Consider the following 15310-nt stretch of genomic DNA (forward strand, 5'->3'; position numbering starts at 1 on the left):
AATCATTTAAGTTCATTCTTCCTCATGAATGTACACATAGCACCCCATACTGACAGAAAAACACAGAATTGTTGACATTGTTGCAGATTTATTAAAAAAGAAAAACTGAAATATCACATGGTCCTAAGTATTCAGACCCTTTGCTCAGTATTTAGCAGAAGCCCCCTTTTGATCTAATACAGCCAGGAGTCTTTTTGGGAAAGATGCAACAAGTCTTTCACACCTGGATTTGGGGATCCTCTGCCATTCCTCCTTGCAGATCCTCTCCAGTTCTGTCAGGTTGGATGGTAAACGTTGGTGGACAGCCATTTTTAGGTCTCTCCAGAGATGCTCAATTGGGTTTAAGTCAGGGCTCTGGCTGGGCCATTCAAGAACAGTCACGGAGTTGTTGTGAAGCCACTCCTTCGTTATTTTAGCTGTGTGCTTAGGGTCATTGTCTTGTTGGAAGGTAAACCTTCGGCCCAGTCTGAGGTCCAGAGCACTCTGGAGAAGGTTTTTGTCCAGGATATCCCTGTTCTTGGCCGCATTCATCTTTCCCTTGATTGCAACCAGTCGTCCTGTCCCTGCAGCTGAAAAACACCCCCACAGCATGATGCTGCCACCACCATGCTTCACTGTTCGGACTGTATTGGAGAGGTGATGAGCAGTGCCTGGTTTTCTGCACACATACCGCTTACAATTAATGCCAAAAAGTTCTATTTTGGTCTCATCAGACCAGAGAATCTTATTTCTCACCATCTTGGAGTCCTTCAGGTGTTTTTTAGCAAACTCCATGCGGGCTTTCATGTGTCTTACACGGAGGAGGGGCTTCCGTCGGGCCACTCTGCCATAAAGCCCCGACTGGTGGAGGGCTGCAGTGATGGTTGACTTTCTACCATCTCCTGACTGCATCTCTGGAGCTCAGCCACAGTGATCTTTGGGTTCTTCTTTACCTTTCTCACCAAGGCTCTTCTCCCCCGATAGCTCAGTTTGGCCGGACGGCCAGCTCTAGGAAGGGTTCTGGTCATCCCAAACGTCTTCCATTTGACGATTATGGAGGCCACTGTGCTCTTTGGAACCTTAAGTGCAGCAGAAATCTTTTTGTAACCTTGGCCAGATCTGTGCCTTGCCACAATTCTGTCTCTCAGCTCTTCAGGCAGTTCCTTTGACCTCATGATTCTCATTTGCTCTGACATGCATTGTGATCTGGAAGCTCTTATATAGACAGGTGTGTGGCTTTCCTAATCAAGTCCAATCAGTATAATCAAACACAGCTGGACTCAAATGAAGGTGTAGAACCATCTCAAGGACGATCAGAAGAAATGGAAAGCACCTGAGTTAAATATATGAGTGTCACAGCAAAGGGTCTGAATACTTAGGACCATGTGATATTTCAGTTTTTCTTTTTTAATAAATCTGCAACAATGTCAACAATTCTGTGTTTTTCTGTCAGTATGGGGTGCTATGTGTACATTCATGAGGAAGAAGAATGAACTTAAATGATTTTAGCAAATGGCTGCAATATAACAAAGAGTGAAAAATTTAAGGGGGTCTGAATACTTTCCGTACCCACTGTATATATTTTTGCATTGGAGTCTGTCATTGTTTTTTTTTTTTTTGTTTTTTTTTTTGTTTTTTTTTCAAACATGGATATTTCACCAATTTTCTACTTGATTGGTAGTGAATACTCGCATGGATAATAATATTGTATCACTTTTACCTTTTTCAAATATGTAGTACAGCCTAACCTTACCCATAACTGAGCATAGCCACACATTACATACATGTGTACACACACACACACACACACACACACAACAGTAGTGGTCAAAGAATTGTGTAAAAAAATTAATTTTTTAAATTAAGGAATTTACTTTTTTCCCCAGCAGCGCCATTTCCTGGATAGCATTGGCTCTTTGATGGCTTATTCTTTGAAAACAGAATAAGCTAACTTAAAATCACAAATTGTAAAGATCTACTCCATTACTATAGAAGCAGTCTTTCAACGTCACCACCCAGGTGTAAATCACATACCTAAATCCTTACCTTTAGCCTCGCAATGGAGATCTTACCTGCGTGACCCTGCATGATAGTTTGCAGGAAAAAGTGTTGGCTATGTCCTGCACCTCCAGTCTATGTGGGGTGCGCACTCCATTCATTCCTACAGCTGAGGCTGTATTCCTCTGGATGGCCGTTGCCTCCATGAGTACGGAGTAAAGAGAGTGAGGGGCATTCATGAACAGGGCAGTAAAAGCAAGACGTGGCCAGGGCCTGCTTAAGCAAAGGCTCTGTGGTGGCAGGCAGAGGCACACAGTGAAGATCTATGAAGTGTTGCTAGGGATAAATATTTAGTTAGTGAGCTTACACAGTGGGGGGGAGGGTTGTGATGATGTGGTGATGTTTTAAAGGACAACTTCAATAAAAGCAGTCAGTGGCTGTCCCTTACTTGATATTTGCTGTCTCACCAGAGAGGTCATGGGCCTCTGCTACAAACCTATTACTTTTTGTTCCCAACAAAAAGACACTGCAGGTCAGGGACCACAGCTACAAAGGAAGAGTACCTATTACCATTTGCTCTCAGCAAAAGACACTGCAGTAGAGTATAGCTCAACCTTAAATACCAGACATAACCCTATTGAAATGCAGAGCGCACCTTAAATCGATCCATGACTGCAGATAACCTTCGGAACAAATCCTCTGCTTTACTGAACACGGTGATGAGGCCATTAGCATTCCTGTCAGGCATTGCAGTAAAAATTGGCTCTTCGCCGGTCTCGCTCAGGCCCCGGAACTGGTTTGGAATAGAAATGAACCTTTTCATATCTCGGTAATATTTGGCTCGGATTTCTTCGTAGGGAGGTTTAAACTGTAATCTTCCTTGCCTGCAATAGATCAGCCATCAGTACCATAAGCTGATGTTTGTGCTATTCTGCATTTATTTCAAGACACAAAATGTTTCTTACTTAAAGGTCAGATCAATGGTAATTTCTGGGAGATTTTCGTTAAGTGCCTCCAGGCCCATTTGATACTGATGCTCGAGAGCCTTGTAAAGCTGATGATCCCAGTGTTGGCGCCAGGCCTTCATGTCACTCGAACGCATCCCCTGAAACCCAAAATAGCAAATTGAAGAAAAAAAATACAATCAAAAACAGCTTCATGCATGAGAACAGTGAGAAAATGTTTACATACATACTGTATATATATAGTCCAATCTAAAGGACATTTGAGTTAAAGCTGCATTCTAAGCACAAATTAATGAAGCTCTGAAATCATTTTATTTTTATAACTGAGCAAAATTTTTTATTCATTTTGGATAGAATAAGGGAGGATTATACCCTGGTCAGATTTTTTTCTTGCCATCTGTGTCCCATTGGGGAGATTTACCTTCACCATAGCCAGAACAGAAAGGGAGAGGAAATACCTGCAAATTAGGGGACACCCTTGAGTCCCCCCCCCCCCCCAGGTCACCAGAACTAACGTACTCATTGCAAGATTTCCACTCATTGCTTTACTGGGGACAACCCAAGCATTGTGATTTTCATTTACTTTCACCTTCGAAAAGAACTGTAAAAAGGACAAATAGGAGAGTGAGAATCTCCCTATGTGGACACAGACTGCAATAAAAACCTGACAGTTGTGCTAATCCCTCTCCCCTCTATCCAAAAAAAAAAAAAGACTTTGTAACTTTTACTTGCAAGTAGTGTTAAGTTCCTGGTATCAGCCTCCTGCAGTCCCTGTACTTAAGGTCTGGAGTGTGGGAGGAAGAAGCAATACAAGGAGCCAGACAGTTCATGTGCAAACAAGTAGTATGTGGATAGGAAGAGAAAGAAGAGTAACAGAGAGAATAGCTTATCCATGTGCTGCTTCTCTTTTCAACATTCAATCACAGGCAGAAGTGGATCCAGGATGACCCAAGCTAAAAAGGAAGTTGGCTGGGGAGGGGGGGGGCGTGGCATGGCACACGGTTGGAATGGCAGCAAATTAGGAGGAGCTCCGGCGGTCTCCCAGCTCTCAACATATCCTGCGACCTTCACCTCTGCAATGGGCAGACTGACCCACCTCCCACCCCACACTAGATCTAGCCTTAATTCAGACGTTTCTACAGCAAGAAATATATCAGACATTTCCAAACACAGTCTTCAGCCCGTGGCAACATTGCAGGCGGCAAAATGGCACAGTCACAACACAAGGTCTTCAGTGAGGAATCCCAATCAGCTTCTGAAGACACAGGTAGGGAGACTTGGTGCTCCGACCACCCCCTCACCTATGCAGACATGTCAGGGTTTGCAGCAGACATCAAGTCAACGTTTTCTGCAGCCATACCCGACCTAAAAACGTATCTATTAGTTCATGTTTGCAGCATTGGAAAACACACTTAATAAATTAACTAAAGGAAGAAATGAAAGTCTTAAAAAATTGAGCAAAGGGAGCAAACAAACTGGAAGATCAAGAAAATCGAAACAGAAGGAAAAACTCTGAGAATCCGTGGCCTACCAGAACATATACATGGAGAAGATCTAATAGGAAAAATTATAGAATTTTTTAACCCAATAAAAGGAAGAGAAGAAACAGAACAGATAAAGATTGAAAGGGTACATAGGATTAGAAGACCAAATGTAATGTCAGCAGAAACCCCAAGAGATATTATCGTAAGATTTCAAAAGTATGAAGAAAAAACACAAATTTGGGGAAATATGAAGGGGAAGCCACCAGTAAAATAAGGTGAAAATCTTCACATTTTTCCAGATATAGGACAAGAGATATTAAGAAGAAGAAGAAATCTGAAACACCTCCTGGAGCTGATGAAAACGCATGATATATGATACATTTGGGGCTTCCCTGCATGTTTAGTAGGCTGGAAGGATGGACGTACAGCAAAGCTGAGATTTCCGGAGGAATTGCCAGTCTTCTGTAAGAAGTTAGACATTCCTATAATAGATATACTGGGTAAGACAGCCCCCAGGACCAAGGGAACTCTGGGGAAGAAGATCAGTGGCAACTCATCTTTAGGAATAGAAACTGAAACGCAAGTTTAAAAAGAGTATTGGACTAAAAAAAGTGAAAAAAAAGAGTGTAGGGACTTTGCTAAACCGGAGGGGGGGGGTAGAGAGAGAAATGGGAGGGAAATGGGAGGGATAAATTTAAGATGAAAAAAATGGATGGAAAACCTGGAAGTCTGGCTGGCTTTGCACTCTCTCCCCAAAAGCAGAGGGAGTAGCCCCCAGGAGAGCATAACCCCAAAAGAAGAAGAGCAGGGGGGTAAGAGGATACCAACAGGAATAAAATTAACCTGCTAGAGGACCAGGAGTTGCTTAAAATATCTACATCAAAGATCATTGGTATTGGGTGGGTAGGGAAGGGATGGAGGAGGGATGGGAAGAGGGATGGAAGAGGGAGGGGAGGGGGTAGATGAGAAAAGAAATGAGGGGGGGGTGGGTGGAAAGAACTTAGGATGCCTAGCACTTGGAATGCCTGTCGCTTGTCTCCCCCTCTCCTTTGGCATGAGCTCCTTCTTCATGGTTCTCTCCAGAGTTCCAGAAATCTGAGTTTACCATTGGATGGCAATAGAAGAGAGAGGGGAGAGAGGGGAATAAGGGAAGAAGGAGAGGGTAAGATAATATGACATTAAATTTTTTTTATAATGTAAAAGGGTTGAATACCCCAGAAAAAAAGTACAAGGTATTAAGAGAAGTTAAAACGGTATGCTGCCTGTATTATATTCCTACAGGAGACCCATTTGATACAGGATACTAACATTAAATTGTATTCAAAATACTATCCAACATGGTATTATGATGACTCACCCATTAAAAGATCAAAAGGTGTTGCAATAGGGTTTGCAAAAGAGGTAAAGTTCACTTTAGAAAAGAAAGGAAAGTAGACCTGGAGGGACGATTTTTGTTTTTAAAAAGGGAATTTGCAAGGGACAGAGAGTACACATATATAGCCTGAATAAAAACCCGAAAGGGCATTTAAAGGAAATTTTAGGGAAACTAATGGACGTCCAAAAAGGATGAATTAATTCTTGCAGGAGATTTGAACTTTTGCATGGATCCACAGATAGATAGTACGTCAAGTGCATTAGGGAATGGAAACCCTCAATTAAAGGACAATGAAGAAATTATACCATTGCCAACTGGTAGATGTATGGCGGGCCCAACATCCCTGGGCAAGGGACTATACATTCTACTCCCCTGTGCACAGGACATACTCAAAGATAGATTATATAATGGTGGAAAATAAATTGTTAGACTCTGTAGAGAAAACATATATAAAAATAACATCAATATAAGACCATGCGCCAGTAATGGCGAAGATTAAATTCACCGGTACTCAGACCAGGACATGTACTTGGACGTTAAGTGAAGAGCTGATATAGGATAAGAGGTAATAGATAAAATACAAAAATTAAAATAATATTCCCTGTTAAATGAGTCCCCGGGAGTATCAGAAGCAAGAATTTGGGAGACACATGAAGCCTATGCAAGGGGCCTATTGATATCTATTATTTAAAAAAAAAAAAGGCAAGATCTAATAATATGGAAAGGCTTTTGAAAAAATATATGAACTGGAGCAGATACATAAAAAAAAAAACAGACCCAGAGATGCAACAGAGATAAACTGAAAGATCTAATGGAACAGGAGACCATACGTGTATTCAATAGAATGGCTAAAGGTAGGTACCAATGGGGAAACAAGCCAGGGAAATACCTAGCAAGATTATTTAAAAAATAAAAATAAATCAATAAACTATAAAGAGAAAATGAAAAACAGTAAAGGAGAAACAGTATATACGACAGCAGATATCTCTAAAGTTTTCCATAGTTATTACAGTTCGTTATATTCAGTGAGGCAAAAAGAACCACAAGATAAAGAGTTAAGAAGGAAACAAAATATACAATAATACTTAAAGGAATCAGATTTACCCAAAATAGCACCAGAAAAACGGTTAGAGTTGGAGGAACCAATAACGCAAGAAGAAATCAGAGCAGCTATAAAGAGTACAGCGACAGGAAAGAGCCCGGGACCGGATGGATTCACGGTGCTATACTATAAAACATTTGGGGAACAACTAATACCAAAAATATGTAGCTATATGAATAAATTAGGAGAGGGAAGGGAGATAAGGAAAGAAACATTGCAGGCATATATTACAATTATACCTCAAGAAGGGAAGGATGCAACTTTGTGTTCAAATTATAGACCAATAGCGTCGGTAAATACTGATACAAAGTTATATGCAAAAATTTTAGCCACTAGATTAAAAGAAGTAATTGCGAGATGGATCTATACAGATCACACTGGATTTATCCCAGGCAGGGAAGGCAAAGACAATGGGGTAAGAACACTACTACTATGGCACAAAATAAAGAACTGTAGATCCCCAAGCATATTTCTGTTAATAGAGGTCAAAAAGGCTTTTGTCAGGGTTGACTGGGAATTTATGATAGACACAGTTGTACATCTAGGAATAGGCCCTAAAATAGTCCAGAAGATTAAAACCTTATATAATTACCCCACAGCATCAGTAAAAGTAAATGGGAATCTATCATTACCCTTTGAAATGTATAATGGAACAAGACAGGGATGTCCCCTATCACCCTTATAATATGTGATGTCGTTGGAGCCACTTTTGGCTATCATACGAAATAGTAGGGACATATGGGGGGGGGGTGATGATAGGAGAGGAAGAACACAAAGTTGCACTTTATGCACAAGATGTCCGGTGTTATCTAACCCCAGATTTACGCTCCCAAATTTAATAAAGGAACTGAAAATATATGGAGGAGAACTGTCAAATTTAAAGATTGACCCTGTAAAATTGGTAGTCTTGAATATAAATCTGTGAAAAGAAGAAAAGCTAGCATTACAGAAGGAATTCCCTTTTACATGGGGGGGGGGGGGGGGACTAAATTACCTCGGGAATCTATATCAAGCAAATTACATCCCTCTGTTAAATGAGATAAAAACTGAAATTAAAAAAAAATATCAAGAAGACCCTCATCATGGGTGGGATGCATAAATATGATAAAGATGGTAATACTTCCAAAAATTTTGTATAAGTTTCAGATGTTACCAATTTCCTTGCCTCAAAGATTCTTTCAAATAATAAAGATAATGATATTAAAATATATATATGGCAAAAGAAAAAGCTTAGAGTACAATTCTCGGCGTTAAGTAAAAGTAAAGCACAGGATGGATTAGCAGTACCAGATATTAAACAATATTACAATACTAGAATATTGACACGAATGATAGAATAGTCTAATATAAAAAATAATTAAAGTTGGGTGAGGATAGAAAATACACTAAGTGGAACTCAATTAAATAAAAATATCTGGATACCACAAAAATATAGGATTTGTGAAGGAAATACACACAAAATGACTAGAATTGTTTTTAAGGTGTGGGACACGATTTATAGACAAACAAAATGGGAATATAATTTCGCCACTAATTTTACTAGGAAGAAACTATTTTTTTTTTTTTTTTATTACCAGGAAATAGGGCACGTTTTGGGGAATGTATTAAAAAAGCACAATTAGAACATAACAAAAAAAAAAAAGTTAAAAAGTTATACATATCAAGATCTGAAACACAAAAAAAAGGTTGATATTATTAGATGTATGGAGGTATTTACAATTAAAACATATTGTAGCATCATTACCGCAAACAATTAGATCTGAGGAGAATTTGAATCCAATAGAAAAATTATGTAATTCACAGGCAAAAACTAAACATAAAATATCCTAGGTATACAACATACTTCCGATGTTGGAAGAACCAAAAATACTTCCATTCATCGAAAAATGGGAAAAGGAGTCAGGGACACGTTTGACAGAATTTCAAGTAAATAGAGTAATAAAAGCTCTACACGAGTTAGCAGTGGATATAAACACGATAGAAACAAATTATAAATGCCTGGCAAGATGGTATATTACACTAGATAAGGCGCAAAAATACCAACTAGATAAGTCCCCCCTGTGTTGGAGGGGATGTACTCAAAAAGGTACCATGGCACATGGTGGGATTGTAAGAAGATTTGGGAATACTGGCAAGAGGTACAGCTGTATACAAGGATAATAACGGAATATAAATTTTAGACGACCCATGGTACTGCTTATTTCACAATATAGATAAAACCAAAAAAACAATATAAATGCACAGTAGTTCCATATGCAATAAATGCAGCAAAGAGAAAAATCTACAGTTAAAGTATGGTTTAAAAGGAATATTATATAATGAAATTCTTTAGCAGTAGGGATGAGGACCAAGCAGAAAGATTCACTAGTATATAGGGTAGATGGATGCAATTTAAAAAAACGAAGGATTATGCTGAAATGATAGAAGAAGGGGAGGACAGACAAGGAACTGAGAGGAGGTAGAATAGGCAGCGCAATTAGGGTGGGAAAAAGGAAATGGAGATTAGACAGGAAGAGGGGAAAAGAAGTATATTTTCTAATCTAAATGTGTATTTTTCTTTTCTCTATGATGTGAATTGTATCTTCCTCTCCGTTTTATATTTGGAAAAAAAAAAAGTTTAAATAAAAATAAATAAATAAAAGATCAACAACGCTCATAACATCACAGGTATCAAAAATAAAGATGGGACGTTAGATGTGACTACAGAAAAAATTGCCAGTTATTTCCATGAATACTAAACTATACAACCTACCACAACACCACAAACCGAAAGGTCTATCAGGAAACAGCTTGCAAATTATTCACGATTACTTAACCACAAGTAATATTCCTATTCTAGATAAACTTGATACCATACCTTTGGATAGACCCACAGAAAAAAAACGAAATTCAACACGCTATCGCCAAACTAAAATCTGGCAAAAGCCTGAGTCCAGACGGGTTCACATCTACATACTACAAGACCTTTGAGAATATATAGACTGACCCTCTCTTAAAAGCACTAAACTCTCGGTCTGACCCAAGAGAAATTCCTTTCGAATTTCAATCAGCATATATCACGGTTATCCCCAAGCCGAATAAGGAATGCTCCAGCTACCGCCCTATCTCAATTTTAAATTTAGATGTGAAGATACCGGCGGAAATGATAGATAGCAACCAGGCTGAGACCACTTCTCCCTAATCCTATCAGTCCTGAACAGGCCGGTTTCATGCCAGGTAGAGAAGCAGAAGACAATGTTACTAAAACACTCAACCTGATCAATACAGCTTCTACATGAAACATCAAGGGCCTTCTCCTGTCCACAGACAGGGAGAAGACTTTTGATCGGTTGACTTGGAACTTTATGCTGGAAACCTGTAAATTTATTGGACTAGGTCCACACATGTTGACATGGATCACTGGGACTCATTTAACAGGAAATATGGTTTTAATTCTTGTATTGTATCTATTACTTCTTTATCCTATATCAGATCTTCATTTAACCTCCAAGTACATGTCATGCCCTTGTCGAAGAGAGTAATTATTTCCAATGGCTCTAGACAGGGTTACCCACTTTCATCCCTGTTATGCATTCTTATATTGGAACCATTCATAAGGAGAATGAATGCAATGACAGACATTGAAGGATTCAGAGTCCCAGACAGGGAGCTTAAAATTGCAGCCTATGCTGATGACTTACTATTCTTCATGACGAATCCACACACTACAATACCTAATCTAGTACACACATTTACCCACTATGGAAACATTTCAAATCTTAAAATAAACTACTCAAAGTCGGAGGCCATTACCTGCAATTGTCCTAAACAACATCCAAGCAACTTGCCCATTCAAATGGGACCATTCTGCACTTAAATATTTAGGGATATGGCTGACCTCACACCTTGTCAACAATCTATGGACACAATTTACCCCCTAGTGCTCAAAACCACTGAGAGAGACCTGAAGAATTGGCACTGCAAACAATTTTCTTGGTTTGGTCGAGCCGCCATCACCAAAATGATGGCGCTACCGAAGGTACTTCTACAAACACATCAAAATACCACAAAGTTTCTTCAGATCCCTCTGTTCCATCCAACTTAAATTTATCTGGGCACATAAAAAAACCTAGAAATAAATTCCATTTACTAACTACATCTAAAGAACAGAGCGGTATGGGCCTTCCAGAGTTTATGACTTATTATTATGCTTCTCACATTACAAGAATAGTGGACTGGCACTGCCATGGTAAGTTCAAAGATTGGTTTTCACTGGAACCAGACCTCAGCTCGATGGCTTTACAATTTTCCCCCTGGATCCCTTGGGATTGTTATCCTAATTCTCATAAAATGCACCCCCTGATAGGGAACACTCTAGCAATTTTTCACCTCCTGGCAAAAAAGACAAAAATATCCTCTTCCTGGAGCCCCATCACTCCTCCTAAAACAGCCTGGACTTCCCTCCAGGCTTAGAGAACTGTTTTGTCCACACTTTCAATTGGGACAAACCACTACTAACAGGCAAATGTTTCAATCAGGCAAGGTCAAAGATCTTCTTGCTCTGAAACAAGATTTCAGTCTTGTACGGCTACCTTTGTGCATGTATTTTCAGGTACATAGCTAGAAGACTAACAGACTTCGCAAAAATTATTTTGCCAGATAATTAACTGAGTTGGAGTCGGTTTGCATGAAAGCTGAACAGGTGGAAAGAGTGACATCCATATCTTTTTCATGGATTCGAAGTGCAACGGAGAGGTACAGAATGCAATTGTCACACGCCCTGCAAGTGGACTTAACAGAGAAACGATGGAAGACAGCTTGTGTACTGTCCCATAAATGCCCATTAATTACCAAAACGCAAGAAACCGCATACAAACTGTTAACTCACTGGTACATTACTCCTTATGTCCTAATTCAAGAATTGATTTTATTACCAACACTAGAATGGAGCTTAATGCTCCTCTGTGCCTGCTGCATATCACAAATTCTCCTCTCAAGAAATAAAAAAAACTCCCTAACAAAGCATCTTTTAAAACACTGCTTAGTCTCTCATACCTGCATTTGGAAATCTACTCACTCCCTGTCTATACAGGACTGATTACACAGAGTTTTAGACATTTGTAAAATGGAAGAGCCATTAGCCCAGTCTAATGATAGAGTTGAACGATTCTTCAAGACCTGGTCCCCATGGTTTATCTTTAAGTTCTCAAAGGAATTCACTAAAATAAGCTTCTCCTATTCCTGAAAATCCGAGACCCAATGGATTGATTCTTACGGACTGCTGTAGAATGCTATACCCCTACTAAGAGGTCCATGTTTGAATGCTAATTAAACAATAAATAATAATAATCTAGCAACACTTTCTACCCTTATTTTCTTCAGCATTATCCATATATAAATTTTTACTCCATCTTACTTGCCACTACCTATTTCTATTCTTCTAACTCTACTTATCTTCCCCCCTAACATATAATAAATTTAATTGTAATAGTAATTTATTTTTTGACACATACTACACATCATTCTATAAGTTACCTATTGGTTCTTAGAATAACATACTATAGAAGTTTATTACTGGTTGTAAGAAAATATTATTGTGACCAAAAGTTATACTTGTTTTACATAATGGACACCGTTGGTCCTTCTCGTTTATTTCTACTCTGGTCAATTTAAACTAACAATTCACTTATTTTTGAATGTGCTTTCTTTTTTCTGTGAAAAAAAAAAAAAGAAAGTTGGCTGAATGATGCTGGCACTTAGAATGAGGACAACTATTGGCAGAACAAAAGTACCGCATGGCGTAATCTTTGGATTAAAGGTGAATAACACAGGAAAAAAATGGTTTTGTTATTCGATATTTTACAACGTAATAGGCTATTCCTTTCTCTCTATTTTTGACTCCCAGAATCTAAAAACAAAACACACAAAAACAGGTGACAGGTATACAGTAAATTTCTGGCACCTAGAGGTATAGATGCCTGCAGCAGCTTACAGTACATTCTGCTTCTTCCAAATACAAGCTGCCCTTACATTCCCTCACATTCCTAAATCACACTTCTACGAGTGCCGATCTCCTAGGTCTTGAACAGCACTCAGCGATTCATCCTACAGACATCCACATTTCTCCTGTATCCTGTAGGGACATGGAAGCTGCTAAAAGAAACCACTGAGTGATGCAGGAGACCAAGGAAAATTGTCACTCTCCAAAGTTTTGTTTTCCCAGGGGAAGCCAGGGGATTTTTTTTTTTTTTTTTTTTTCATGAACAGAGAGGCATTCTAATTACAGCAGTGGAAAAGGCGAGTATTTAGACACTTCTTTTGCAAGTATGTTCGTTTGAGGTTTTTACATTTTAATGACGGTCACTTTTAAGGTTTTGCTTATGAAATACTTTTAATGACTTATGTTGCTTTAGTTTTCATGCGTAGGAGACAGTTGCCCTACCCGATATTCAAGATCAGAGAAAACGGTGCGTATTTCCACAAGGCCATCTTTCCATCGCTGTTGTTGACGGAGTAAATCGACATTCATAAGAGCAACAACCTGCATAAAAAAAGTGACACTCAGATAATTTTTCTTATGATCAATACAACCAAAATGATGTCCTACTACATTCTAACCAGCTGGCAAAATCATGCTTGCTTACTGGGTATTGCCAGCTTACCCCATGTGTCACCCAAAAGATGAGCATATTACTCTCCCGTTCAGAGCTGCTTAGGTGAGCAAGTGGTGAGCAAGTGACTGTCAAAACTGCCCAGTATATCCACCAATCGGTCAAAAAGTGGACGGGATGCAGGGGAAGAGTGGGTGGAAGCAAGTTTCCAAAGGTTCAACAAATGCTGGGATATGTGGAGCACAGAAGATTACTTCCTGTATTTTGGTACTTCCACAGGAACCTGGATGGTCAGTTAGTGATGATGTAAGTGGTCACCATGTTGGTTTATTTAAGGCCAGTTCACACCACATGCAGTCCAGTGTGATTTTTTTTTTTTTTGTGCATCAAAAATGCATAGATAGTAGGTTATATGGTTTTCAATAGCATAGTTCACACCAGTGCTTGCAGTTCCAGAAACAAACAAAAAAGTAGAACATGCTGCATTTTTTCTGCACTGGACTGTACTGGAACACTGTAAAATGCACTGAAAACCAAACATACTTATTTAAGGTGAAGAAAAAAAGAGGGGGAAAAATGCACTGGACTGCATCAAAAACGCACCAAAAATGTGCATGCAGAAAAGCATCTGGAACGCATCCAGGCTACGTTTCTTTGGTGTAAACTGGCCCTTAAGCAACGGATTTAAGCAAGGTACACAAGTGCAAAATCTTAGTTAAAGTAAGCATTAATATTGCAGTTTCAATAAAAGAAAAGAAGTGACATGGGGTCCAACAGATTAAACCATGGCACTTGGTGAGGGACCAGCAATCAGACACTTCTGGAAGTGTGGGAGCGATGACTAGTTCAGCGTACAGGTATACGTCCCTTGTATTTTTTACCTTAACAGTTCATTGCCCTGCGTGTTGGTTCCAACTTGGCCGCCAAACCTGAGCCCTCCTGTCTTTAACCGTGTTTATCCTGACCATACAAACGGGTCTACTATACACATTAAATGAGGTACATACACTAGTCAAATATATAGTTTCCCTTCACTTTCTTCCATTTTTTTAGATGATAAAGGTTTTCGTAGCCTACATCTTTATCCTGCTTCATATGCCCCTCCACATCCGCGGGTGAGACGTTTCTCTTGGGGAGCACTTCTATCCAATTGGTTCACGAGTGGGTCTGTTCTTGGTGGTGGTCTCGGATGCGACTCGATACTCTATGGTGGCATGCAACCTATATTTGTTGTTATACATATATGTATTTGATTCAAAAACTAATGTTTACTGTTGTTGTATTATACAGGCATTATAGATTGATATATTGATATATTCTCATTCCCCTGAAAGAGCTTTGTTGCCCGTGAAACATGTCGGGATTGGTCTGATGTCAATCATTGGACGTATTCATCCGTATCATTCATTTACAGCCTTATGTTTTATGTATTTGCCCCTTTCTTTTGTATTTGTATATGTCCAAAAACATATATGTTGTATCGATGTCACATTGTTGGTCTTTGGTTTTAAAGATGTCATGTCAATAAACTTTCTTAGTTTTTAATTATGTCCTTATTATTTTGAATTATCTGGTACCTTAAAAGTCCCACCAGCCCTCCCATTTTTCCTCCTATTCTTCTTTATCCTACAGTTCTCTGTCCCACCTTTCCCCATTCCTGCCCTTTTCAGCTCCCCTTCCCAGTCCTTTTCTTTTATTTTCCCCATTTTGCTTTTCCCATCCCTCTCCCTTTCCCCGTTTCCTTCCTCCCATTTTTTTCTTTTGCTCTTCTTATTTCTTCTCTTGTTTTTCTTCTTTTCTGTGTACCCCAGCATTTA

At 39.2% G+C, this 15310-nt stretch overlaps 1 protein-coding gene across 1 annotated transcript in view; it reads right to left on the bottom strand.

Moving 5' to 3' along the window:
- The window catches only part of DYNC2H1 (dynein cytoplasmic 2 heavy chain 1), an 807725-nt gene that overhangs the window by 734900 nt on the left and 57515 nt on the right, over positions 1-15310 (bottom strand). The window contains exons 15-17 of the mRNA XM_082246437.1: positions 13325-13423; positions 2943-3082; positions 2633-2861 (exon numbers count right to left, since the gene is read on the bottom strand). Coding sequence (XP_082102563.1) covers positions 2633-2861; positions 2943-3082; positions 13325-13423 — 468 coding nt within the window. The remainder of the gene's footprint in view (positions 1-2632; positions 2862-2942; positions 3083-13324; positions 13424-15310) is intronic.

Source organism: Pelophylax lessonae (assembly GCF_965119305.1).
Source record: "Pelophylax lessonae genome assembly, chromosome: 2".
Classification (NCBI taxonomy): Eukaryota; Metazoa; Chordata; class Amphibia; order Anura; family Ranidae; genus Pelophylax; species Pelophylax lessonae.